We start from the raw sequence: 27524 nt of genomic DNA, 5'->3' as shown, positions 1-27524 counted from the left end.
GGGCTGGTGGTTGGACTAAGTGATCTCAGAGGTCTTTTCGAACCATGATACTATGATTAAATTCTCAGTGATTTTTTTTTTTAATTATTTTTATTTTTTAACTTCCTTTGTGAAATACACAAAACCCAGAGCTACTGTGGCGCTTCCTTTTCCTGGATGTTGTTTTCTGTGCTGGCAGTCAGTAATAGCTTGCCTTGGGTCACAGAATCACAGAATGGCCTGGGTTGGAAGGGACTCAAGGATCATGAATCTCCAACCCCCTGCCACATGCAGGGCCACCAACCTCCACATTTAATACTAACCAGGCTGCCCAGGGCCCCATCCAACCTGGCCTTGAACACCTCCAGGGACGGGGCATCCACAGCCTCTCTGGGCAGCCTGTTCCAGCACCTCACCACTCTCTCTGTAAAGAACTTCCCCCTGACATCCAACCTAAATCCTCCCTCCCTTAACTTAAAACCATTTCCCCTTGTCCTGCTGTTATCTACCCTTTCAAAGAGTTGATTCCCCTCGTGTTCGTAGGCTCCCTTTAGGTACTGAAAGGCTGCAGTGAGGTCACTCCTCAGTCCTCTTGAACAAGCCCAGCTCCCTCAGCCTGTCGTCGTAGGGGAGGATTCGGTCATTCTGCGAACGAGGTGAGAGCACTGAGTGAAACGCACTGTTCTGTGCGCAGACCCGGCTCAGGGCCACGAGAGCCCGGCTGCCCGCCTCATGTCTCAGTGGCGCCGGAAGTAGCACTGCGACTACGTGACCCCGCGCCCTGCCGCCGTCGGCTCTCTGCCCGGCTCGGCCCCCGCCCCGCAGTGCCCCGGGGAGGGCCGCCAGCCGGGCCCGGCCCCGCGCCGCTGCCCCTCGGCCGCGGGCTGGCGTGGCCGCCTCCCGCCGTATAAGAGCGGCGGCGTCGGGCCGGGCGCGGCGGTGCGGCCGGCAGCAGGTAGGCGCGCTGTTACCGCTGGGATCGACTCTTTCTTTCAGGTACGACTCGCGACGCCCGGCGAGAGCTGCGGCGCCGAGAGGCGCGGCAGAGCGACCGGGGAGGGCCGGGCACGGACCTGGGCCGAGCGGCTCCCGTGCTGGCCGTGACGGCTTCGCGGTGGAGAACCGCGTGTGCCCGGCCGCGCTGCCCTCCCGCTGCCCGCAGATGTGTACAGCTGTGCTTTCCCCTCAGGCATGTCCTCCGTTAAGATCGAGTGTATCGGGAGTGACCGATACAGGCTCGGGGAGTCTCCGGTGTGGGATGAGAAGGAGAACTCGCTGCTGTACGTGGACATCGCGGGCAGGAAGGTGTGCCGCTGGGATGCGGCCAGCGGGCAGGTGCAGGCTGTGTCCATGGGTAAGGAGCTGCTATGATGCTTGGTGATGCTAGTTCTTTAAGTTCTGTACAGAGAGAGTGGTGAGGTGCTGGAACAGGCTGCCCAGAGAGGTTGTAGATGCCCCGTCCCTGGAGGTGTTCAAGGCCGGGTTGGATGGGGCCCTGGGCAGCCTGGTCTAGTATTAAATGTGGAGGTTGGTGGCCCTGCATGTGGCAGGGGGGTTGGAGATTCATGATCCTTGAGGTCCCTTCCAACCCTGGCCATTCTGTAATTCTGTGATGCACAGTGGTTGGTTGTGTTCAACGGTTTAGGGCTTTGTTCCAGAAGAGGCGTGCTAGCGCTAATAGACAGTTGCACATTAACTTCTGGAAGTGATAATGTAAATTTCTATGGCTCTGTCTCAGGGCAGCTCCTGACATTTTTTAACTTGGGTTTTAATGCTATGTCACGTTCAGTAACTCACGGTGAAAGACACTTCATTTGCCTACCCAACACCTCATTGGCCTGGATTTTCTGACCCTAAAATCAGCATAGCTACCAGCTTCAAGATGAGAGGAGGAGTTATGCTGATTTGGAAGCATTATTTCCCAAACTCCCTTCCCCTGACCTGGCTGCAGCAGTGCCACTGCCCACTGTCTGCATTCCTGGCGTGGGCCACACAGGTGGTGTGACTGGAGAATCATAGAGCTGTTGGAGTTGGAAGGGACCCTTAAAGGTCCAACCCCCCTGCAATGAACAAGGACACCTACAGCTACATCAGAGTGGTCAGAGCTCCATCCAGCCTGACCTTGAATGGATGGGGCATCCACCACTTCTCTGGACAACCTGTTCCAGTGCCTCACCACCCTTACTGTAAATAAACTTCTTCCTTATACACAACCCAAATCTCTTTTAGTTTGAAACCATTTCCCCTTGTCCCATCACAACAGACCCTGCTAAAGAGTCTGTCCCCTTCTTTCTTATAGTCCCCATTTAGATACTCATGTACCTGAGTAAGGACAGTTAGCCAAACTGAACCTGGAATCAGTGCTGCTGCTCAGAGTTTTGTGGCTGGTGGCACTGTGACCCTGCAGCTTGGGGAGACGAGGGTGCCATATTGATACAGTGCGGTCTTTGCTGCACGTGTACATCCTCAGCAGGGCCCAGCAGAGCTCCTGGCAGCCCTGGTTCAGTGCAGCAAGTCATATGAAAAGGTGAATGTGCCCTCTTTGCAAATAGAGGCATGGAGAAAGCAAGGGTCTGGGAAGCACTGGGGTGGCTGGAACACTTCACACCCTAAAGCTCTGCCCTCGTGTTGCTCCCCATTCCCCATGCACACATGCAGTTGGGCAGTGCCTGCATTGTGTTTCTTGTGTGGTGGTGTCTCTGGTGGGGCTACAAACCAAAGGGTGCCACGAACTGGTGGCCACCAGGGAGCAGCTCCTTTTGGCAGCATGGATGGCTTATGGTGGTTGCATTAGCAAAACTATATCTCTGCAAAGCTATAAATATGGCAAATGTTTTAGTTAGAGAGTTGGTGATCAGTCCCATGCATATTCCTAAGTCTTTTCTGTTAAATCCTATCTCAGATTTTATTGCTTTATTTAAAGTTGCTCTCCTTTATGTTGCATCTGATTGGAGGCTTTTACAGAGATGTTATCTTCACACTGATTTTTTTATTTTTATTTAACTACTGTATACTAATCTGCCATTACTGGCACTTTCCTCCCTTCCTGTTTCTAGATGCTCCAGTGAGCTCTGTGGCTCTTCGGAAGTCGGGGGATTATGTCATCACACTGGGAACCAAGTTTGCTGCTTTGAAATGGAAAGAGCAATTGGTAACCCCCATTGCTCATGTGGACAGAGATAAAGCAAAGAACCGATTCAACGATGGGAAAGTAGATCCTGCAGGGAGGTATTTTGCAGGTATGCTGCGCCTGATTCCTTTCTGTGGCTGCTCAGTCCTTGCCATGCTCTTCCTCTGTGGTTTTACTGCCAGCATGCAGCAGTCAGTTGGAGATGTAGTGTTGGTTTATAGTTAGTATTAAAAATAGTTTACATGTATTTTTATATATAGTTTATAGTAAGGATTTTTTTGTCTTCCACTATTCAGTCCCATTTAGAAATGTATTTGGATCACCTGGCCACCACCTAATCAGGATTCTTTTTGTAAAAAGAGGGCTACTATTCAGGGTCTGCCTAGTTTAAGACACCTTGTCTTCACCCTGTTGGTGTGCTCATTTTGAATGACAAAGTGCCAGTGGAAACACTGGAGCACAGAGAGGAGAAGGCTTAGGGGTGTCTCACCCTTGGCTGGTGGGGTGCTGGTTAAGGAGGGGGATCTGGAATTCTGCTCAGTGGTACTCAGGACAAGAGGTTGTAGACTGACATTAAGGAAATCGTGTGTAAATGTAAGAGAACTCTGTTGCTGGTCATCTGTTAGGATGGTCGGGCAGTGGAGCAGGTTTCCCACAGCAGCTATGCTGTCTCTATCTGTGGAGATATTGAAGACCAGACTGACCTTGGTCTTGAGCAACATGCTCTGAGCAGGGGTGAGACTAGATGACAGCCAGAGGTATCTTCCTGTCTCAGCCATCTCCTGGTTCTCTCCTGGCTTTAAAAGCACTGCTCTGTGTGCCTGCTGTGCAGTTAGGTCTTCAGGTTTACCTTAGCTTGCTTTTCTGCATCCTCTCAAGAACCACTGTCAGCTGACAACGTAGAGCCACAAAGATGAGATTTGTTTTTATAAGACGGTTTCTGAGGGAAAGTATTTCCTATGCTTCCTCAATACCAAATGTTAAGGTATGTTGGAAATAAAATGTTGCCAACACCTTTCTTTATTTTTGAAAGTAAAAGCGTTTTGGAGAAGTTTGACTGCATGCCATTTCAGCAGTCAAAACAAAGGCTCTGTTTTGTCATCTGCTAGATGCAAGCACTTCTGAAATCTACCTTCCTCTGTTGTTCTTCCCTGAATTTCTGAAGCCCCTCCGCTGCTCCCTTCTCCTGCTGGCATCATCACAGCGAGGGGCTGCCACCAAACCCCATTCATTCCCTTTGAACCTGCTTTCTGCCCTATGGCCCTGCACAGGTACGATGGCTGAAGAGATTCGACCCGCAGTGCTGGAGCCTCGCCAGGGCTCCCTGTACACGCTCTGCCCTGACCACTCTGTGGTGAAGCACTTTGATCAGGTGGACATTTCCAATGGGCTGGACTGGTCGCTGGATCACAAAACCTTCTTTTACATTGACAGCTTGACCTACTCAGTGGATGCCTTTGATTATGATCTCCAAACTGGAAAAATTGGTACGAAATGTGGTATTTTAGAATAGTCATTTGTGCCTGAAGATTGGCCTGTTAGTTTTCATTCTGGTTTTCACCAAGATAATGAATTATGTTCTGAGCTTCACGTGCACTTCTTCAGAATCCTTCTTAGAACAAAGCAGCAGAAGCCGTATTAAAACAAACCTGTGCCCCCATGGGTCCATATCTCAAACAAATCAGAGGCAGTTGCTAACATAAAATATTGCAGTTGCATGGTGGAGTTTGAGTAGTAATCTGGACTCCTGTTACTAAACATGATCTGATTTTCCTGCATAAAAAGGGCAGGGTTCCTTGTATGCTTAGATTTCTGTGGCTGCATGAGGCTAGCTTCTCAAAACTGCTGCTAGGCTTCTCTAGATTATTTTTTACCCTATTTTGGTTTTTAAATCCCAAGCAGACAGATCTTAGCAACAGCTGGAAAACAGTAACTCAAAAGTCTTCTTCCTTCACTCATTTAAAACAAAGCAAAACAAGCCCATAAGGGCTCTTACATGCTTGGGCAAATTAAACATTTGAGTGACTTGGACTAAGAAATTGCTTTTGAATGCACAGACTGCAGGATTTTGCCTTTAAAGAATCCTGTCAATTTGAAATGTTGTTAATTTTAAAACATTTTAAATCATTTTAGGTGTAGCATCTTGTCCTGATGTCTTTACTGTGTTTTTGGTTTATGATTTATTTTTTTTTCCTTTAGGAAATGGTGTGGTTCTCCCTTCTTCCCCCTGCTTATTTTTCTGTGGGCAATCTGATAATCCCTAGGAGCAGAAAGGGAACTCATTAAAAGCATTGCAACATATGAGAAACATTGAAGTTGTCAGAGCATAAAACAAACAATGTTGGAAAGTTGGTTTTAATTTTCTTTAATAACAGTGGATAGAAGTTCAGATAGAACTATTTGTTTTTAAGTTGACAGTGTGCCTTTGAAGTTATTGCTTTTCCTAAATCTCTGTTTATATAAACTCTCAGTTTATGTAGCTGAAGGTCAGTTTTGTGTTGTAACACTGATAATTGGCATGTTTCAGCAGGCTGATGAAAATCTCCAGTTCTCTGACTGGAAGCAAGCCATACTTGAAAGAATTCAGTCTGCTTTCAGAATATGTAGTTCGTGTTCTGAATATATATATATATATATATATATATATATATATATATATATATATATATATATATTCATATATGTATTTATTTAAAAAATCATTAGGTAATATTCTAAATCATTAGTTTCTATTCTAAGTGTGGAGCATGAGTGATACACTGGAAGAGAGCATCTCTTAGTTGTACTTCTTCTACCTTGCAGGCAACCGTAGGAGTGTATACAAAGTGGAAAAAGAGGAGAACATTCCTGATGGGATGTGCATTGATACAGAAGGCAAACTCTGGGTAGCTTGCTACAATGGTGGGAGAGTGATTCGCCTTGATCCTGAGACAGGTGAGTCCTTGCAAAGTCTGCATTTTAAAAAAAAGTGAGTTTTTCTTCTCCCTTCAACACAGAAATGGTACCAACTGTTATTCTTAAGTCTTTTTTTTTTGTTTGTTTGTTTTTTAGCAAGTGTCTTTTATTGCTTCTAGAAGTTAGCTTTGTAAATAAGTTTCCATTGTTCCCAGCCTCTGTTGTGTTGGAAAAGGTGAAGCTGCAGTGAGGAACTACTGTTACACGTGTGAATTGTTTGAGTTAAAATAGAGCATTTGAACAGAACATGAGAACAGTTAAATCAGTTCGGAATGACCTACGAAGATCATCAAATCCAACTGCCTGATTGCTTCAGGACTAATCAAAAGTTAAAACATATTACTGAGGGCATTGTCCAAATGCGTTTCGAATGCTGGCAGGTGTGGGACTCCAAGCACCTCTCTAGGAAGCCTGTTCCTATGTCTGACCACCTAAATGGTAAATACATGTTTCCTAATGCCCAGTCTGAACCTTCCCTTATGCAGCTTTGTGCTGTTCTGTCCTGCTATCTGTTCCCAGGAGCAAAGCCTGGCATCTCCCTCTGCTTTCCCAACTCAGGGAGCTGCAGGGAGCAGCGAGATGCAGCACCCAGCACTCTTTATTGAATTTCATGCCACTGCTGATTGCCCAGTGCTCTAGTTTATCTAGATTCCCCTGCAAGGCCAGTTCCACACTTAGTATGGCATGGCAGGTACCTGTTCATCTCATAGCTGGGCTACTTGTTCAGAAGGATGCAGTGAGGGATGATATTGAAGGCCTTACTAGAATAAAGAAAGATTACATCCACTTCGTCCACCAAGCGGGTGACCTTACTGTATAAAGATATCAGATTGCTAAGATAGGACTTTCTCTTGATGAACTCATGTGGATTATGCCTGATAATAGCTTTGTTCTTTAAGCACGTTTTTATAGCACCCAGAATGATCTCTATAATTTTTCTGGGTACTGAGTTTAGGCTAACAGCTCTATGGTTTTGTATGTCTTCTTTTATACTCTTCTTGTAGCTGGGTGTAACATCAGCTGGCTTCCAGTCAGTGGCAGTCTCACCAGGCTTCCTCAGTCTTGGGTGAACTGTTCAGAGTCATCCAGCTATAATGTGCTGTCTCCTTCTGCATTCTGAAATCCATTCCTGTCAGGCCCCATAGATTTCTGAACATTCAACTGTTACAAATGGTCCCTTACAATTTCAGTGGCCAGAAATGGAAAGTCAGCACTCCCCCAGTCATGGTCTTCCAACTCAGAGGATTGGGCAGCTCAAGATCTGTCATTAATATTAAAATATATATTAACATTAATATTGAAAACAGGCAAAAAAGGTACTAAACATGACTCTGACTTTTCCTGATCCCTGCATGCTAGCTGACCATCTGCACAATCCAGTGTTTTCCTTAGGCCTCTTCTCGCTCTTGACATATTTAGAACAGCTTATTTTGTTGTCAGACATCACGCCGGCCACTATGACTTGTTGACACAATGGGATTGCCTGCTCTTGGGCTCTTGAAAGGTGGTTCTTAAAAATCAGCCAGCTCTCCCAGACCCCTGAACACTCCAGAGCTGATTCCCAGGGCGCCAACTCTGCTGGCCCTTTTTCTTCTTACACCAAAAGTGTTGAACTCAGTTAATTCGTTATCACAGTGGCCAAGATGGCCACCTACCATCTCTACCTACCATCAGCCTTCTCAGTTCTCAACAACAGGTTCAGTAGGGCACCTTTCCTAGTTGGCTCACTAAGTGCTTGTAACAGGAAGTGATCTTCAGCTTTCTTTTGGAATTTTGCAGACTTGCATGTCATGGCAGTGTGTTATTTCCAGCTGGTGTCTGGGAAGTTGAAATTTGCCATAGGGATGAGGCCAGTGGATCCAAAGATTTCTCCTAGCTGCCTTTGGAGCAGCTCATCTGTGTTACCACTCTTGGTGGATAGGCAGTAGCTAAGCATCCGTCGTGACATCCTCTTGTATCCACCAAAGATTTACCATCCTCTTGCATCCTCTAAATTGAACATCAGTATTCACCTTTACAGGTAATAGGTGATGTGGAAAATTATTGATAAGCCATGAAATGGTAATGGTGATTTAAGCCTTTTTTTTTTTTTTTTTGGTCTTGCTTTTTCAACATGGTGTTTTGTTTTGGACACCCTGCTGAAATTAATACAAGTTTCACATGACACTGATGCCAGCAACATTTTTTTTTTATTATTGTTGAACGTTATTTGCATGATAAATTTTGCAACTGAAATCACAAAAAAATATTTAATGAATCCCACAGCATTTTATCATTCCCACAGTAATGTCTTGGGTGTGCCCATTGTCTGAGTCTGCCATGTGTTGCTACTCCCATTTCATCTTTGGTGGTCTGCCAGGCATGATTTTGTCTGGGTATAAACTCTGGAAAAGCACTTGAGAAAGAATGAACCACACTGTCTGCAAGGGGCCAGTGAGTGAGAATGGGAACTTGTTTTTGACAAGTCTCAGACAGCACAGGTTCGTATGATGCAGTGCAGGATCTGCTGTGCTGGTCCTGCTCTAACAGAAGTCATGGGGTTTTATGGAGCTGCAGACTAAGGGATGCCAGCATCCCTTGATGTGGGCCTGTTCTACAGCGTGCTGCAGAGCCTGACTGTACACCAAGTAGGCTGCCACCTCTCTTCTGACTCCTCCAGGGTCTTAACTAAGGTTCAGGTAGCCTTTTTCCTTCTCTTACTTATTTATATCCATCCAAGGCTCTGCCAACCTGTGGGACTTCCTCCTGTCCTGCAGAATACAACCCCAGAAGGACAAAGCTCCAGCTGGGAGATCCCAGCAGCTCTGGGCAAGAAAACTTGTTGGTTTGGCATCTTTTCTAAATGTAGCTTCTGAGGTTCAGGGTGAAGCAGGTTTTCAGGTTGAGGCTTCTTTAGCCTAGGTAGCTGCTGCCCTTAGATTCAGAATGTGCTACAGGGAAAGGCTGTGCTGACTGATCCCACTGGCTTTCCAAGGGCTCAGAAGGGATGTCCAACTCGTGTGTGTGCCAACTTGTCTTACCTTCCAGTCATTTAGTGATCTGGTTTTATGAAACCATGCCTTTTAATGGGAAATCAGTTGTTTTCCAATTCTTCCTCATCAATCATTTTTAATATCCCTTGATTGCACAGGGTCTCTGAAAGGCTTGTTGAAGTGTTTCTCATCTAGAGATACCAAACATAGAAAAATACTTTTTTGGGTGGAATTCAGAGCATCCAGGTGTGGATTTTCTCACATCTCTAGGAAGATGTTGCTCATCTCAGAGTTTTGTAAACAGTATCATCCAGGCTGTTCCCCGCTGGGACCACTTTGCTGATGCACTCGGGGCCTCTTCCCTTATCTCATGGGCTCATGCCTCTTCTTTGATGCATGTTTTCACCCTCTGAATGCCCTTCCCTCTCCTTTTTGCTCAGGTTTTGTGTCAGACCATTTTTTTTCAAATGGCTTCTGGAGTGTGTTACAAGACACCACGTAACCCACAGCCATGTAATCTCTCCACTTCCAGCTGACTGAGTAACCACTGCTGGAGCCAGTTGGCAGGATCATTGCCTTGGAACTCATTTTGGTCCTCGTCACTCCCAGGCAACACACAGGGCTTCTTCTCACCCAATTTTCTAAATATTTAGATAAATTTGCTTTTCTCAGGGAAAAAAAAAAAAAAAAAGGAGGTAACCACATTTGTATATAACCTGAGCACCATTACACTGATAAGGATTTTTTTTTTTTAACTTTTATTTTGATTTTTTACTTTAATCACTATGGGTCAGTGTCAAAGAAGCTTGTTATGCAATATAAGGAATCTCAGAGTCAAACTTCACTGTCTGTTTCATACAAGAGGTTCTTTCACCATTGTTAGCTTGCTATTTTCTTTCATTTATTTTGGAAATGAAAGCAAGACAGTATGAAAGTATCCAGCTCTTGTGTGAGGGCATTTAGCAAAACAAAAACAAACCCACACATCCCTCTCAGTCCCAAGGTTTGGGTAGATGGGTTACGTTCGTGCTAGCAAGTAAAATGAGTCCCTTAGTCGTGCACCGTGTGCCATGCTGTAACTTAGACTGCACAGCCAGTGTATCTTCTCACACCAAAATAGAACCCAAACAATCCCTGGTGAGCAACAACCCCAACCAGGTGTGTCTGAGCCAAAATTGTGGCAGAACTGTACCTATGGCTTCATTAACATAGAATCACAGAATTCTTTGAGTTGAAGGGACCTTTAATGGTCATCTAGTTCAACTCTGTAGCAATGAACAGGGACACCTACAGCTACATCTTTCTTTTCCACTGTGCCTGTGCCCTGTCAGTTCTTCACAGTTCTGATACTGCACTGCAGGAGACCAAAGCACAACTTGTTGGGTGAGGCAAAAGGTTTTAGAGGACATAATGAATGAGACAAAAGTGCTTTGATAAACACATCCTGGGAAATGTCACCCTACCCTTAAGCTGACCAAAAAGTTCTCAGAGGTGTCCAGCAGACCCAGTTTTCCATTTTTTTTTTTTCATCCTTTTGTAGAGTTCCCAATATCAAGGTTGTTATTCTGCTGTTTCAGCACATCACTGAACAGTGTGTTACTGTAAGGGAACCAAGTCTTGTGCACACATAACTGAAGACCCAGGGAAATCACATATTTTGTAAGGGATTCGTGTGTATTTCTAGAAAGTGAAAGTTGTAGATAAACAAGATGGGCATGATGGCTACAAGCCATTATTATATTGCCTAGAATTTGGAGGAGTTGTAGAAAAATCTGCTTTGAAGTGTCTCAGCAATCTTCTGGTTAACACCAGAGGCAATCTGTTTACTTCTTTTGTCATTAGGATGATAGTTATTTCTTGGCGTAATAAATGCGTAATATTTATGGTAGCCCTGAGTTTTTTTGTAAACTTCAGACGTGTCCCATGATCTCTATTTTATGCAAGCATTATTTGAAAGGTTATTAAAATTTCAGGAAAATCTTCTAGGAATTAATCTTCCTTAACTTGAGGCAGTGGCGGCGTAGCGAGAGCTGCACGAGCTCTGCTCGCTCCAGGCTTCCTTTGTAGTTAAAACAGAGAAGTCAGCAGGTCTGGGGCGGGTTTCATGTGACCTGTTTTAGGGAGGAATTAAATCCCATTTCCATTGCCTATATGGCAGCCTAGATGATGAGCTCAGATGGGGATGTCTGTGCTGTGGATGTTAGCATTTAATTAGAGGACATGCTCTAATTTGGGATTTGGGTTGCGATTCATTTGTGATAACTGAGATTGAAACTTGTCAAATAACTCCTGGTCGGCAGCAGTGTGGTTAACAGAAACCTGCCTTCTGTGTCCCAGTGTCTATGAGTGTGCTGACAGAGCGTGGGATCTCCCAGGGCCCCCCTGTTTGCTTCTGTGGAGCGCCTGACTCCACGGGGCTTATTTGCAATAATTTGTTTAAATTTTTTGCTGTAAGTAGACAAACAAGAAACTGCATGCATGCTTTTCTCCAGGAAAAAGAATCCAGACGGTGAAGCTTCCTGCTGACAAGACAACTTCCTGCTGCTTTGGAGGAAGGGATTATTCAGAGATGTATGTGACTTCAGCCAGCGATGGGATGGATAGAGAGCGGCTCTCACAGCAGCCACAGGCTGGTGGGGTTTTCAAGGTGAATGGTTCATTTTCCTTTCATTTTACAAGGCCGTTTTTCTCCTCCTGCACTTAGACAGCACAACAGTTGGAGTGGTGGGAAGCGGGAGGAGGGTGGTTGTTAGAATGCCATTCGTACATGTGAAGTTCATAATTTTGGTTCCTGTTGCAGGAGGAGAAACTTAAATGTATTCAATGATTTGAAAATGTTTCTTTATTTAAAATTTGTTACTGGTGACATCCATACTAACAAATAAAATGGGTCAGGAAATGTTCTGTAGACCCTGTAATACATGGCATATTGTAGCTGACAGTGCAAATTTCCTATGCCCTCACCTCTTCTTACTGCTCCCCTCCCAGGAGGGAGTTTTCTGTTTATTACAGGAAGATGTTTTGTACCCTAAACAATGGCAGATAAAAACATCTGCTTTTATTTACTCTCTAGATAGTTGTAACTAAATTCTCTCTTTAAAAAATACCTCACCTGAGGATTGTGTTTTAAAGACCCCACACTTCTGTATAGGTGGGGGGAATTACAGAACTATGGCTTGGCAGCATCTGAGAAGAGGCTTTTGGGGAATGGATGATGGACTGAGGAGTGGCCTCTGGCCTCTGATTGCTTAGTGTGTAAAGAGTGTGGGTTGAAATTCCAGCCTGTGTTAACTGGATACACAATGCAGTAGTATGTCAGGTTGGACACCATCCTTTTCTAAATTAAAGCAGTCCTGATTGTGAAAGAAGAGTGTTTGGCAGTGGTGACATAACTGCATTTTTCTTTTTTTTCTCCTCTCTTTTTTTTTGGTAGATTACTGGGCTTGGGGTGAAAGGAATCCCACCATACCCATTTGCGGGTTAGATGTGCACTCTTCAGAATGGATTCAAGAAAACTGATTCAAGCAAGACAAGTCAGCAGGTCTTATCTGGGTGTTCAGCATCTTTTGCCTTGAAACCATAACACAATTACAATATCTCTTCAAAAAAGGATGAAAAACTAATAAAATACACGGAATATTTTTAGACTGAAGTATCAGATGGTATATTTTGTTGTAATAAAAGATTCTTGCCCTAGTAAACTTTTGGATGTTGTAACTTTCTTCTCTAGTGAAATAATTTGTTTCCAGAGCGACCTGGACAGGCTGGAGAAGCGGGCCCATGTGAACATAATGAGGTTCAATAAGGCCAAGTGCAGCGTGCTGTGCTTGGGTTGGGGCAATCCTAGGTATTTATACAAACTGGGGGAAGATCTTCTTGAGAGCAGCCCAGTGGAGAAGGACTTGGGGATCCTGGTGGACAACAAGCTGGACATGAGCCAGCAGTGTGTGCTTGCAGCCCGAAAGGCCAACTGTGTTCTGGGCTGCATTAAATGGGTGGCCAGCAGGTAGAGGGAGGTGGTTGTCCCGTTCTACTCAGCTCTCGTGAGGTCCCATTTGGAGTACTGTGTGGGGCCCCCAGCACAAGAAAGACATGGATCTATTGGAATGGGTCCAGAGGAAGGCCACAAAAGGTGATCAGAGGACTGGAGCACCTCTCCTGTGAGGAAAGGTTGAGGGAACTGGGCTTATTTAGCTTGGAGAAGAGAAGGTTCTGGGGAGACCTCATTGTGGCCTTCCAGTACTTGAAGGGAGCATATAAACAGGAGGGGGAATGGCTGTTTACGAGGGTGGAGAGTGATAGGACAAGGGGAATGGTTTTAAACTGAGACAGGGGAGGTTTAGGTTAGATATTAGGAGGAAGTTTTTCACACAGAGGGTGGTGACACACTGGAACAGGTTGCCCAAGGAGGCTGTGGATGCCCCATCCCTGGAGGCATTCAAGGCCAGGCTGGATGTGGCTCTGGGCAGCCTGTTCTGGTGGCTGGTGACCCTGCACATAGCAGGGGGGTTAAACTAGATGACCATTGTGGTCCTTTTCAACCCAGGCCACTCTGTGACTCATGACTGTAACTCTATGAGCGTTTTTTCTTGTTGTTGTTTATTCTCCTGCCTCATTTGCAGTTTGCTGTATGTGTACAGGAGAGGTGCAGTGAGAGCACTCTCACTAGTGTGCGAGGTCCTCTTGGACTTAGGTTTGTCATTGCCAGCCAAGAGGCACAAAGAAACGCTGGGCCCAAACTCCCCCATCCTCTGCTCCATGTGCGGGGGGCTGCAGGCAGGCACGTTGGGCACACACCTCTGTACTCACTGCTCTGGGAAGGTGGGCAGGCACAGGAAACTTACCGAGAGATTATAGGAAGAAATGCCAGCTCTCCTTTTCCCAGGATCACATGCTGCACTTCTTCCAGCCGGTTTCGCAGGCACCGAGTGGTGAGGAAGAGCCCACTCTGCTGACAGAGCTGTGCTTACCACGCTGCCAAAACCTGGCTGCACTCCAACAGCCCTCAATGCCAAAGCAAGAGCTGCCTCCAGCATCCTGGGAAATGGGACGTATTCCAACTGGAGCTTCCTGACAGAGCGTGGGCCTACAAATGGTCCAAGCAATTGCCACTGCCCAGCCTTTCCCTCCCACCTGCTGACTCCCTCCATGGGGAAGGCTTCCTGGCTTTTGTTCAGTCTCTGCCTTGTTAATGGCACTTACTTGATTTCGTGTTGGGTTGAGCAAGAGCCCAATGACTGGAGAAACTGTATCAAGAGGAGCAGCTGCTGTGCCCTGAGGGGTTTTTCATCCTCGTGACCAAAATCTATAGTCATAGGTGAAGCCTATTTATTCCCAACCAAGCTGGGGAAATCTCAAATAATCCTTTGCAGGTACAAGAGCTCTGCCAGGATTAAAGCAGGCAGCACTGTGTGCCGGGGGAGCTGCAGCTCTGCCCAGCTGAAGGGAAGGGACCATCTCAGTCCTACAGAAGGGTGAACCCTCGAGAAGGCCTCCCCTGGTTTTTGGACATCAGCATTGAGTGGACTTCTGCTGGGGTGAGTGGCTGTCTGGAGTGTGTTAGTGACTGTTTTCATGAGCTCTAACCGAGTTGTTTGTCACCAGGACAGCGCTGCTGGCTGCAGGAGGGGACTGTATGGCCGATGAAAGATTTTAAGGGCTGGGGATGGTCAAATTACATGCAAAGCAAAGTTTCCAGAGGGAGCAAAGTTGAAGTGTGCTGTAAGGAGAAGAAGCTATGCAAGGGTGATTCAGGGTCTGGTGAAAAAAGGAGCAGAGCAACAGATTTGCTGAACACTTGCATAGTCGAAGTAACAAATTCAGTGCTATTGTCTGAGTGCATGCCTGTAGGTAATATGAGAGAAATAGCAGTATTTAAATACTGCATTAATATGCATGGTGCGCTAGTGCCTCGCTACACTCCCTCAGCTGCACTGTTGGGAAGAGCAGGGGCCTATAAGAAGCAGCACCAGAGCAGATCAGCAGGGCTGGAGCCCAGCAGGAAGCACTGCAAAGGAGCGGGGACCCCAGACACAGCTACAGGTGCAGGTACAGGGGAGTGTGGCCAACTTTGCTTTGCATTTGTGCTTTGCAAACTGACAGAGTTAGAGGCAGATGAAAGTGCATGGTGGAGCTTGCTGCAGGTTTGCACCACTTGTGCCCAGAGACTGCAAAGCCTCTGAGATGGCTTCTGGGAAGGCAGAAATGGACTGGGGGCAGAACTCTGTTGGGGTCCAGGTGCGCCAGTGAGTACATCATGTCTGGGGTGGTGTGAGGATGTCTTCAGTGCTGTAGGCCTGGGGGTCCCTGGGCAGGGGGACAGCAGGAGCCTCCAGTTGCACCCAAGCTGCTTGCTGGCCTGGCAATGTGAACAATTTGCTTGGTACTGTGTCGAGGAAAAGGTTTCCTGTCTTTGCATGACTTGGCTTGTGTGTGGTGGGGGAGATCAAGTCACCAGGGCAAAAGAGCTGAGCGGGAAATAAGGTTTTCTCCATTAAAATTCCTTTAGGAAAAACGCTAATGGGAAATTTATATATATATATATATATACAAAAATGATATATAAAATGATATATATATATATATATATATATAATTCTACACTAAATCTTCTTCAGAGGTATAATTTTAGGTGGAAAGAAAGCATGAAGCAAAATGAGTAGTGCCGCAAGGTAGATATTAGGAAAAATTCCTTCTCAGAAGAATTGGTGAGGCAGTGGCACAGGCTGCCAGGGAGGTGGTGGAGTCATCATCCCCAGGGGTGTGGATATGGCACTGAGGGGCATGGTTAGCAGGCATGGTGGGGATGAGCTGGTACTTGGACTGGATGATCACTGAACTCTTTTCCAACCTTAATTTTATGATTCTGTGGTAGAGGTGGAAGCTCCGTGCTGTTCTGCAGCCTGGGGCTTGTCCTCAGCCCAGGCACAGCTGTGAAGCATGGCAGGAGCTGGGGCTGGGAGTGCTGCTGGCTTTGGTGAGGAACGTTAGAGCTGGTCTCTGGCTTAGGGCTCTAAAATTGTTATCTCTGGGTTTGAAACAATGATGGCTGTGATCTAACTTGGTTATTTACTTATCTGGGTGAATCATTTGAGCATCAACTTGAAGTGTTTGTTACGTTCTTACATCGGTAAGGAAATGCATCGCTCCCGTGTGCCAGATCAGGACAGGCCCTGCCAGGGGCCAGGATACCATGGGTGGCCCTGGCTGTCTCCCAGTAGGGCTCTGTCCCTGCCGCTTTCCTGTCTGCTCCTCACATCGTTATCACCTTTGAATCATAAAATACCCCTGCTCCTGACTCCACACAGGACCACCCTTGCTCTGCAGGGTGGGTTGGGTGGCAAGAGGCACTCAGCATCACACACCTGCACTTCCATAGACCAAAAAATGGCCAATGTCAGACAAGGTGGAAAAAATAGAGTCTGGGAAGCCACCCCAACACACCTTTTGGTCACCTGAAATACTCATTTGCACCTAAATTGGGGAAGATGGGGCTGGCCCCAGGGCACATGTGTGGTGCAGTGTCTCTTCCTCTCCTGCTCTCATGACACAAGAAAACACTGAGCAAGGACTTTTCCCATTGTATGTTGTGCTGCTCAGTCCACAGCCTCACCTGCTGACTGCATGGAAAGCATGGCCGGCTTCCTGCCCGCTGCTGATAGCATCAGCTCTTACTCATTTTTAATCAGCTCTGAAAACAGCAGCCAGTTTCATGCTGGAAAAGAGGCATTGGCCCCAGTCCTGCAATCCTTTCCTCAGCAGGTGTGTTGTTTTGATTACCCATGGAGTTTCACGTTGGTGCCCTACAGCTTGATGGAAGTGCTCAGCTGCTTGGCCCGGGGAAGATGGGGCTTACAATTCCTTGCTGAACACGGCTGCCGTTGCACTGTACCTGCATTAAAGCTTCAGCTGGCTGTCGTCTTGTGCAGAGCTTTGGCTTGAAATTAAAAAATGGAATGATGTCTGCTGACAGGGGAGGGAGTAAAACAGAAAAGGACCCTTGTAAGGCCAGTTACTGACTTGAATTGGCTTTGCTTTTCATTTTCATGTGGATGTTTTGACATTAGTTCTTTATTCCTAAGAGGAAATAATGTGTACAGCTTCACTCTCGTAATGGGTTCAGGAGGCTGAAATGCTGATGACATTCTGCAGAGGGGACACAGCCAGAGTGATCGGGATGTTTTTAGCCTCTTGTATTCCTTTTGGGGAGAATATGGCAGGATTTGGTGGATTCTGCTTGGAAACATTACTTTTTTCTTGCACGCTCATTGCTGACATGTTAGTGCTGTGGGCAGCAGCTGTGAGGTGCTGCACAAAATGGGGTTTTAGGAGGTTCTTTTTTTCTGGCATCTCACAGTATATTTGGATTTTACTTTAGACATGATGTTGCCTGCATCTTTCTTCAGAGAAGTATAGTGCCAAAGCAGAGACCCAGAGATGCTCTGTATATGTTGCAAATAGAAGGCATATGGACATGGCAGTTGGGCAAAGAACCAATGAAGTCAAATAACTACCAGTCCCATACCCTAAAGCGTACATACAAAATCACTTCTTAGTAATTCGTGTTGGCCCTGCACTCTCAGCATCTTCTTTGGACACTGTTTCTGGGGAGAGAAGGTTTTATTCTAGGGCAAAACCAATTGTTTTGACCTCACCTTGGGACCAAAGAGTGAGAACAGTCCCTGCCTCCAAAATGGGGGCATTTTTGCTTGTGATGATTACTGGCTCTTCCCACTTAACTTCGAAGCTATTATTGCTAATGAATTATCAGCAAATCTTATCCTCAGCTCACCTGCTGGGAAACAATGCCTGCAAAACAATAGTAGGCTATAGGAAGAGTGTTGTGTCAGGGGCTGGCCGGCTCCCAGGGCACATCTCTCATCTCTGACGGGTGGGTGCAGCAGTGGCACCTCTGTCAGCGCTGACTGTGGGAGCCAAGGCCCCCTCTGTTTTGCAATAGCTGTGTAAAGGAGGTGATTGCTCAAACCGGAGCAGGTAGGATAAAACCTGAGACCACGGAAATGTCACAGGAGCCTCCTATATTACTCCACTGTTTGGGATTTGAGGGTCTTTCCACTTTTAAGCACTGTCAGGATGAAAAATCCACACACTGGGAGCTTTTCATTAAATCAGTTCCTGACTCTCTTCCTCTCAGGCCATGTCCTCTTCCATCAGAATTGAATCTGTTGTGAAGGAGAAGAACCGGATGGGAGAATGCCCGGTCTGGGAAGAACGGGAGAACGCGCTCGTCTATGTTGACATTAATGGCCAGAAAGTCTGCCGCTGGAGCGCACTCAGCCACGAGGTGCAGTGCGTGTCTGTGGGTAAGGGCACAACTGCTGTGGGTATTCACTTGTCTCAGGAGTCTCCTCTGTGTCTGCAGAGGGAAAGGCTTGGTCCTAAGGGCTGTGCATGCCCTGAAAGTGGGGGTATTTGGAGGATGTGGAGATGGCAAGATGTGGTCCTCAAGGATGTCGCAGAAGTGACTAGAGAAATGTTGCCTTTGCTCTGTTTGCACCAGCTGGGCCTTTCTTGAGCCAGCAGTGCCCTTAGAGAGGTGGGGGAGATCAGGGCTGCTGATGAGCCCAGAAGTGCCCATCTTTTCCTGTTCCCTCTCACCCACAGATGCCCGTGTCAGCTCTGTGGCCCTGAGGCAGCGTGGGGGCTACATCATCACCCTGGGGTCCAGGTTTGCCTATCTGGACTGGGACACCCAGAAGGTCACCACCATCCTCAAGCTTGAGCAGGATAAACCCAACAACAGGTTCAATGATGGCAAAGTGGATCCCAAGGGGAGGTATTTTGCTGGTAAGTCCCCAGCAGAATTTTCCTCTGGAGCAAAGAGGAACCAATGACAGTGTGTTTTATGTAGTGCATTTTATTCCATGTCAACTCCTTTGTTGACTTCCCCACAAAAACCACTGTCGCCAGTGTGGGTGATCTTGTGAGTGCTGTGCTCAGCTGCTGCTTCAGCCTCCGATCACCCAGCAGAGGAGAACATGCAATCCTGAATCCTTTGATCTAGATGAGGGCAGGCATTGCCCACAAAGACTGTCAGGCAGGAAGGCTCTGCTTCTACTTGGCAGATGGCATTTCCCCAAAACCTGCAGCATGTGGGAAATGACAGTGGCAGAAAGCCTCTGGCTGCCACTGGTTACAATGCAGCCAGGGTGCCCCTGTGCTTGTTTTCCTCTCAAGCACAGCCATCCACAGCAGGAGCAGAGAGTGACTGATGAGAGAGGAAATGGCCCCACACTTTATCTGCTAGCCAGCCATTTCATCTTCTTTTGTATTTGCTAAAATCAGCCAATACCTTTGGCTCTCAGTTATTCTTTAGGGATGATGTGTCACTGGACTTAAGAGTGAGAATAGAGAGAAATTAAACAAAATCTGCTTTGTACACCTGCTCCTAGCTGTGCAGAGTGGATCAGTGATTTCAAAAGCAGGTATGGCCAAATGTTGTAAAAGTAACTCAGAAATCATACAAGATATGAGACCAATTGAAACAGATTGCCGCAGCTGAAAGAAAACGTAAATACTCCTTACTGGATGCTTACCATCCTTCATTGCTGAACTCTCTCTTTGGAAAAGGGTGAATCAGAACTAAGCAATGAGTGCAACACTGAAGAATAATTTGATTTTTTAAAAATCTCAACTCTGTTATTCTTCACTGTTTTTCGAGGTTGCCATGTGATTTACAGCACCTATATTTTGAGGTAACAGTGCATTTGAATAATAAAAGTAGCCCACAAAAAAAGAAGAGCATATGACACTTGCCTGCATCCTTTTTTTTCTTTGAGGGCTGTAAGCAAAACCTCAGCCTTTGGTGTCTTGTGGCTTTCTTCTCAATCTTGCTGCCTAAGACTGAAAGCTCACCGAGGTGCAGAAACTTGTCCTGCCATTGGCCAGGATCACTTCCCAAGAACAGCTCCTCTTCTCTGTCTCACCACTCTGACAGCACCCAGTTTGCCCCATTCTCACTGCCACGAGGAGAGGATTTTTCTCTTCTTCTACCACCCTGCTGTTTCCCACATGGCTTTTACCACCCTCTGGTGTATAGGAACATCTCCAGGCCCATTTCTACAAACTCTCCATCCTCACAATGTCTCCACAGTTCAGCTGCTTTGTCGCCAAGCGTTACCTTGGGTTGGAGATGTTCTCATTATTTGAGACAACCTGGGAAATATATACTATTGGACTAGAGTATTCAATATCCGATGAATAATAGCTGAAGTCACAAAAGCTTAAAGGAGTGTGACAACGCCTGTTGCTAGGACTTCTTGCTAAAAGTTAAAGGAAGCTCCTGGCCAAGCAAGTTCCTGTGGGAACAAGCTTTTCCATCCTAAGCAACACTTCTCCTGCTTTCATTTCAGGCACGATGGCTGAAGAGACAGCACCAGGGGTCCGAGCAAGACGGCAAGGGGCTCTCTATACTCTTTTCCCTGACCTATCAGTAATAAAACAGTTAGACCAAGTGGACATCTCCAATGGTCTGGACTGGTCCCTGGACCACAGGACCTTCTTTCACACTGACAGCCTGGCGTACGCTGTGCATGCCTTCAGCTATGACGTGTGCACTGGAAAGATTGGTACACACACTTTCTTGAGTTCTCAAGGAGTGTTTTTGCTCTTTCTGCAGCAAGGCTGGGGAGTGTAATATGTTGTGGTTTATCTGATCTCGTATCTTGTGGTTACAGCTTCTTTGCAGGCTGACTGTGATTTTTCTCAAGTTTAGTTATATGGCAGGTGCATTTGGTGAACTATCTTTCAACAGTCCTTTGACTTTAGCACTTTCAGCTAGATAGATGGCTTGTGTTTAGAGCTGTCCCCAGGGAACTGCAGGGATGAAGCCGTTTATCCTGGGAATTAGTTTATGCTAACTAGGGTGCTGTTTATTCTCGACTGCCATCTACTGGAATGCTTCAATTATATTCACTTCATAAATGTGAATGCAGAATTAGCATGGAAGTATGTCACAGAAATGTATTTAAAAAAAACAAATTATCATTGCTACTGAAGTTTCTCATTTCTGAAGGTAAAGTTATCTAAAGATGTTGGATAAAATTGGCATAAAGTCATTTTCTAGACAAATATTTTTTATGCAGAAATGGAATTCAAATACAAACTTGACTGATAGAACCTCAGTCAAAACTGTGAAGTATTTTTGGGCTGTATCAACCCGTTATGCTCCATGGGAGTTGGAACAGCTGAACTTTCATCCCCTGTGCTCGGGTCAGTGTGACCTTGGTGTAATCGTGGGTGAAAAGCTTACAAAATAATTGCAATTGCTCAGATTGCTGCTTTCTCTGCTGTCCAAATTTTAGGAGAAAGGATTTCTAAAACAGAACATATTCTCCTCAAAATATGAAATCCCAACGATCCTGTGCCACTGCCTACCTGCTTGGTGCAGGCCCTGTGCTGTAGCCCATGTGGTTCCCAAGCCTAATGAAAATGGGGGGCTTTGCTGGCCCTCAAAATAAGTGCAATTCTTGATCTTTACCTGAGAGAGAGATAATTGCTGATATTTAAACTCAGGGGTGCCTTGCTCATAATGAGACACTCCTGGAGAGCTGTCTCGTGCCTCTCCTGCAGCCTGCCCCAGACTGCTGTACCGCTTGGAGGAGGAGGAGCGGATGCCCGACGGGATGTGCACTGATGCAGAGGGGAAGCTCTGGGTGGCCTGCATTGATGGAGGAAGAGTGATCCGCATTGATCCAGAGACAGGTGAGGCCTGCTCCGGCTGAGTCCTGCTTGTGGGACAGCCTGCCTGAGCAGCCCAGCCTCCAAGGGGAACTCTGGAGGAGACCACTGCCTGAGCTTGGCTCTACTGCAAGGGCAGTGCCTTCTGAGTAAACACCCATAGCCCTGATGCCATCGCTCGTGCTGATTTCATATATGCATCCTCCCTGTAAAAAGGGAATTGGAAACTCTCATATTTTTCCCAGGAAAAAGAATCCAAACTGTGAGGCTGCCAACTTCAAGGATCACCTCCTGCTGCTTTGGAGGAAAGGACTACGCGGAGATGTACGTGACGTCTGCCTATGATGGGCTGGACGAGGCCACCCTCGCCAAGGAGCCTCAGGCGGGAGAGATATTCAAGGTGATGGGATTTGAGATCTTTCTGTAAATTAGACCTCTCAGGCCTGCAGCTCCTATGTTTGCCTGTTTATATAGCGTGTTCTGTAATACACTGTAAGAAAATAAGTCACCAGAGCAAAACTTTGCATCCCTTTCCCCCAGATCGTGAGGGGCGATTTTTTCGAATGTTAAAAATGGGCTCCACATTTTAGATAATTAACAATCCATATTTTTTTTTCCAGGGCTCTTGAATCCAAAGGTTTTTTTCTGCCTTCATTTTTCAGCCCATCTGCTCTACAATTGCATTTGCTATCATTCCCTGGAAGTTGACCATAGTGTAGAAGAGAAGGGCTATTAGTGAGGGAAATGGGAAAAAAAAAACCTACTCTGTATTATCAGTTTGGCAGTAGATGAAGACATCTAGTTCTAGGAGGGATGGGGCTCTAATCTGGGATCTGAGTCCTTCTAATGGAAAGCAGTGCTTGGAAGAAATTTCCTGTGGCTGAGAACTAGTACATCTCTCAAGCAGCAGAGTTTAGGAGGCCACAATTAATATCACAATTAAATATCAGAAGGTTATTATGAACCTTTTTAATCCCCTTTCCAGCTATAAAAGGGAATTGGTATTTTCCAAACTCACATGTGTTTTGTATGGGCAAAGCTGTTTAAAAATCGCTATGGCTTGTTTAGGTAAAACAATACTACATGTAATGCTTACTGATAATGTGTAAATTACCAAAATTAGTGACCAGTGCTTTATAATCTTAAAGTTCTTCATGCTCTAAGATTCTAAAGAGCTCCATGTAATGACTCTTTTTTGACTCTTCTTAAAACAAGAGACTCTTGATGTAGGGATAGGTTGCTATGATATTTTTTTACACAACATTTGAATGTTTTTATTGTGCTCAGTCATAGATTTATCTTTTTCCTTTCTTTTCTTTCTTTTTTTTTTTTCTTTCTTTTTTTTTTTTTTTAAACAGATAACAGGCCTGGGTGTTAAAGGGATCCCACAGAATTTTTTTGCTGCTTAGAAGTCACCACTAAGTAACAAATGAGAAGTGCTTGCCTCTTGCAGTAATTCTGGGAAGGAGAAGTCCAATGAGCTACAGAATCCATCCTGCGAGGATTTCTAAACCCATGATTGAGAATGTGCTTGTTTGGAACCGAAGATATTCCTTCTTCTGTGGGCCCATGGCAGGTTACAATAGGTCAGAGAGGTAAAGTGTTACAACTTGACATCTTCCGTGACTTTACATAAACTTCTTTGAGCTTGAGCTTAGTTATTTTGAGCTTTCTGATCACCAGCTCTGGATTTTCATGTCTCTGTGGTTTCCAAAGCAGATCTGGCTCCTGGTCTGTCTCCTCATGAGACAGTGATGTAACAGAAATGATACAGCTGATTTTAATACACATTTTGAGAGTGATAACTGGAACAGGACTGCTCCTTTGCTGCAGGCTTTCATCTCTCACTTGAAGTATTCAGGCTCCAATTTTAGGTTCTAGGCTGTTTCCATTTGCTTTGTCACAAAGTTTTCTGTTTTGCCTTTAGGCCACCATTTACGCCTTGAAAATAAACTACACAACCACATTTAAAAGGTGTTTATGGATTTTTTTTTTTTTTCTGCATTCAGTTGTTATCATGAAAAAGCTGAGAAACCACACACAGTTGGTTTGCAGACAGGTTCTGAGTTACCAGGCTCATAGAATATAGCCTATGATACTGAAAACTGCTCTATAGAATTGTCCCACCAGAGGTCATATTTGCACGTGCACGTCTGGACTACTCTTTGATTTCTATACCTTCTTATTGCATGTATGGCTTCAGCTTCTTATTGCATGAAAGGCTCCTCTCTTTCTCTCCTGCTTCAAGTCTTGCTTTTTCCCCCTTCCTTTTAGTTTTTCTTCTCTTCCCTCTGAGTTTCTTCCTCTATTTAGAGTAATGTCAATTTTGTTCAGCATTCTATTGTCTCTTTATGGTCCATTTTGCTCACTGTCAGGTTCATATGTAATCGTTCTCTCTGCCTTCAGTGCCGTATTGAACATCTGCCCAGATTCCTGTTTGCACTGCTTTCACTTCCTCTTCTTCTCTAGGAGGGCAAATGTGTTTTACTGACATTTGCCTGAGATGTGCAGTTTTCTTCCACACTAATGCCTACACCAATGCTGAGACTGGCTCCTCAGGATTCAGGCAGGAGGCCTTCAACCTACCCTTATCTTTTACATGAAAGTAAGATTCTGCTTAAAAATACAGAAAATTGCATCTTTTGAAAATTTTATGAGCTGAACAAGACTGTTAAATGCACTATATGCATTTAACATGAGGGAAAAAGAAGTTATGCATTTTTGCACGTCTATTAGACGGAGGCAATGTTATGTATAGTTTTTGAGTTGAACTAACTCTTTCTTTCAAAAATTTTAGCTAGAAAATTGAACACCCCAAGGACTTGTTTTGGAGCTGTCCAAAGCCAAACTGGGCATATTGGAATGAAAAATAATGTCCAGTTTCATGACAAAATGAGGAAAATATCAGTTTGCTGAAACCTAAAGTTGGTTTCAGTGCTTGGCTAGTTACTTCTGTCAATGTGGTAGGTTGCTCGTTTGAAAGCAGGTTTCCTCACTGAAGTGAGCAATGTGCACTGTTTGGCTCTTATTTTCACTGAACTTATTTTAAAGACTCTAGTAGATCTTAACCACATAACATGAGCCATCATGATTTCAAGGAGGTATATTTTTAAGAAATGTGCATTCAAAAATTAAAACTGAATCCGCACAGAGGGAAATTTTGGAATATTTTTTGTATGTTTATTGGATTTGCTTGAGAATGAGAGTGTGGGAAAGGAGGCATCAGTAATTTGGGGATCATATTGTGAATTCTTTCCAACTGTTCAATATTTGTAAGATTGTTTTGTTTTTTGATACTGCTCTTCATTCCAACTCCAACAGCATCTGCCAGGGGCCAAGGTTTTTGGGACCCATATTGACTTGGTTGAAGGAACTCCTGAATATAGGATTTACCCAAAGGCATACCTGCAGGGAGCCGGGTCCTGTCCAAAACCTGCCCAGTCTGAGACAGAGAGTAATGGAAGTGAAACTGCTCACCTCCTCCTACTGCTTCTACTACAAGAGCTACAGACAGGAGGAAGCAGTACTTTACATGTCATCAAGTGAAGTGTACGTTGCAAAAAGCTGCCTGTGTGAAAACAGTGTTGTGGAGAGGTAAAAGGGGGGCTCTCAGTGTTTCTTGGGCTTGTACAGACCTGGACCCTGTCAAAACTGTCATTTTCTCCTATAACCCTATGGCCTGCAGTTCATCATCCTGTGAGGAGGAGCTGATTATACCACCAGAGGTAAAGAAAGCACAAATCAAGGTTCATTTTAGAGGTTATTTAACTGAGAACCTAACACTATGCTGGATTCACTGTAACCCATTTGATCCCAGCTGGGGGAGTAGGCTTTGTCCCATTGAAGAATACAGCTTTGTGGGAATCTGCTCAATCTCAGGAAGAGCTCCAGAAGCTGTGTTTAGAAAAAGCATAGTACACATGCAACAACTTTTCACAGAATCAATGCATTTCAATCTGTCTTTTGTTTGGATATCTGTAATTAATTTCTCTGGAAAGATTTACTTTTCACTGTGTGAGAATACTAAAAGCATATACACAGCCAGTGAGATACAGCTTTTGCATTGAATTTGGTATCTGCATACTGCCTGGAAAGATAGCACATAATACAGTTTCAGGTCCTTAATGCTGATTGTCACTTGGCAATGTTACAAAATGGTCAGTAATACTCATTGTTTACTGGACCAGATGTTCTGTGTCTTTCTCTCAAATGTTTGGCTCTTCCATCATAGTTACTCAAAGCCCTGTGTTAGCTCTCAGACACTGCAGGATGAATAGGAGAAAGTAGTTGATAGCTTGGTAGGACAATCCCCCAAATAACCCATGCGTGGAACAGCAGGGAAACAGCAATTAGCAGTTTGGAAATGACAATCTCCACAGAGTGGTGTGCAGATTCCCTGAAATTTGGCTGGCTTCTCCAGAGCCAGCATCCCTCCTAGCACTTTCAAATGAACCAATCTCAGTGGATTTCTTCTTTTCAGAACATGTGAAGTGTACTGCTCCCTTATGTGTCAGGCTGGGGGCCTGCTGACAAACAGATCATGTAGAAGGCTGTAATCAGGCAGAAGGTAGATAAACTCTGGGTCCCAGGACAATGTCTGTTCACTCTGAAGGGGGATGTGACCTGGGGGAGATAAGTGGTATCTTTGACCCCTTCAGATGAACTGGGCAACAGTCATGAAATAAATTTGCGGTCAGAGGGGCATAGAATCATTAGAATGGCTCAAGCTGGGAGAGATATTAGTCATCCAGTTCCAACCCCCTGCCATGGGCAGGGCTGCCGCCCATCAGCTCAGGCTGCCCAGGGCCCCATCCAACCTGCACGGGGCACCACAGCTTCTCTGGGCAGCCTGTGCCAGTGCCTCACCACCCTTTGAGTAAAGAGTTTCTTCCTATCATCTAACCCGAACTTCCCTTCTTTTAGTTTAAAGCCACTTCCCCTTGTCCTATCACTGTCTGCCTATGTAAGAAATTGATCTCCCTCCTGTTTATAAGCTCCCTTGAAGTACTAGAAGGCCACAGTGAGGTTTCCTTGCAACCTTCTCTTCTGCAGGCTGAACAAGCCCAGCTCCCTTGGTCTGTCTTCATAGGAGGGGTGCACCAGCTCTCTGATCATCTTCATGGCCCTTCTTTTGACCTGCTCCAACAGCTCCAGGTCTTTCTTGCAGCCTCACAAAGGGGACAATCCCCAATCTCTTTCCTCTCCCTGCTGACCATCACTCTTTTGTTGCAGCTTAGGATATGGTTGCCCTTCTGGGCTGCAAGCATGCATTGCTGGTTTGTGTCCAGCTTTACATTCACCAGGACAAAAGTCCTTCTCCACAGGGCTGCTCTCAGTGAATGCTCCCAGTCTGTATCGCATCTGGGATGATGCGATACAGACCCAAAAATGCAATACCTTGCACTTGGCCTTGTTGAACGTTATTAGGTTCTTGTGGGTCTACCTTTCAAGTCTGTCCAGGTCTCTCTGAATGGCATCTCTTCGTTCTGGTGTATCAATTGCACCACACAGCTCAGTGCCATGAATGGAGCTTTGTCTGCTAAGAACTATTGAATATATTTAGCCATTGAACAGGGTTTTCTGGAGTAAGTTATTTCACTGTGGTTACCTGGAGTGTACTGTAAAACCTGTGCTAGGTACTTTTTCAATGCTTGTTTTAGGTGATCGAACTGGGTCATCAGCAAGCACTTTCTTGCTCTGCTATTTGACCTGATAATTAGTAACTCAGGATAAAAGCTCTCTGCAGCTCGTTCTAATGTTTGCTGAACTACTACTGTTGTTTTTTTCCC

At 45.4% G+C, this 27524-nt stretch overlaps 2 protein-coding genes across 5 annotated transcripts; both read left to right on the top strand.

Annotated features, from left to right (window-relative positions):
- Positions 1–842: 842 nt before the first annotated feature.
- LOC125688417 (regucalcin) lies at positions 843–12739 on the top strand. Its single transcript, XM_048934494.1, has 7 exons — positions 843–934; positions 1169–1333; positions 3036–3218; positions 4381–4596; positions 5912–6043; positions 11529–11683; positions 12470–12739. Exons 2-7 carry the CDS (start codon positions 1171–1173, stop codon positions 12518–12520), a joined length of 900 nt encoding a protein of 299 aa, XP_048790451.1. The 5' UTR covers positions 843–934; positions 1169–1170; the 3' UTR covers positions 12521–12739.
- Positions 12740–14074: 1335 nt separating this feature from the next.
- Positions 14075–23680, top strand: LOC125688416 (regucalcin-like). 4 transcript variants are annotated; one of them, XM_048934490.1, is made up of 7 exons: positions 14075–14573; positions 18191–18359; positions 18661–18843; positions 20409–20624; positions 21628–21759; positions 21981–22135; positions 23094–23680. In XM_048934490.1, exons 2-7 carry the CDS (start codon positions 18194–18196, stop codon positions 23142–23144), a joined length of 903 nt encoding a protein of 300 aa, XP_048790447.1. In that variant the 5' UTR covers positions 14075–14573; positions 18191–18193; the 3' UTR covers positions 23145–23680. The 4 variants fall into 4 exon arrangements, with proteins under 4 accessions (XP_048790447.1, XP_048790450.1, XP_048790449.1 ...); XM_048934492.1 differs by lacking the exon at positions 14075–14573 and adding an exon at positions 15017–15078; XM_048934491.1 differs by lacking the exon at positions 14075–14573 and adding an exon at positions 15041–15084.
- Positions 23681–27524: the final 3844 nt, after the last annotated feature.

This window comes from Lagopus muta, chromosome 1 (genome assembly GCF_023343835.1).
Source record: "Lagopus muta isolate bLagMut1 chromosome 1, bLagMut1 primary, whole genome shotgun sequence".
Classification (NCBI taxonomy): domain Eukaryota; kingdom Metazoa; phylum Chordata; class Aves; order Galliformes; family Phasianidae; genus Lagopus; species Lagopus muta.
This window is presented reverse-complemented; position numbering and strand designations above follow the sequence as displayed.

Bases quoted from the DNA above. Each gene is read 5' to 3' on its own strand.
- LOC125688417 (XM_048934494.1), top strand. From the start codon at position 1,171: ATGTCCTCCGTTAAGATCGAGTGTATCGGGAGTGACCGATACAGGCTC. The intron at 1,334-3,035 runs GTAAGGAGCTGC...TCCTGTTTCTAG, and splicing joins GGTGCAGGCTGTGTCCATGG to ATGCTCCAGTGAGCTCTGTG. The intron at 6,044-11,528 runs GTGAGTCCTTGC...GCTTTTCTCCAG, and splicing joins TCGCCTTGATCCTGAGACAG to GAAAAAGAATCCAGACGGTG.
- LOC125688416 (XM_048934490.1), top strand. From the start codon at position 18,194: ATGTCCTCTTCCATCAGAATTGAATCTGTTGTGAAGGAGAAGAACCGG. The intron at 18,360-18,660 runs GTAAGGGCACAA...TCTCACCCACAG, and splicing joins GGTGCAGTGCGTGTCTGTGG to ATGCCCGTGTCAGCTCTGTG. The intron at 21,760-21,980 runs GTGAGGCCTGCT...TATTTTTCCCAG, and splicing joins CCGCATTGATCCAGAGACAG to GAAAAAGAATCCAAACTGTG.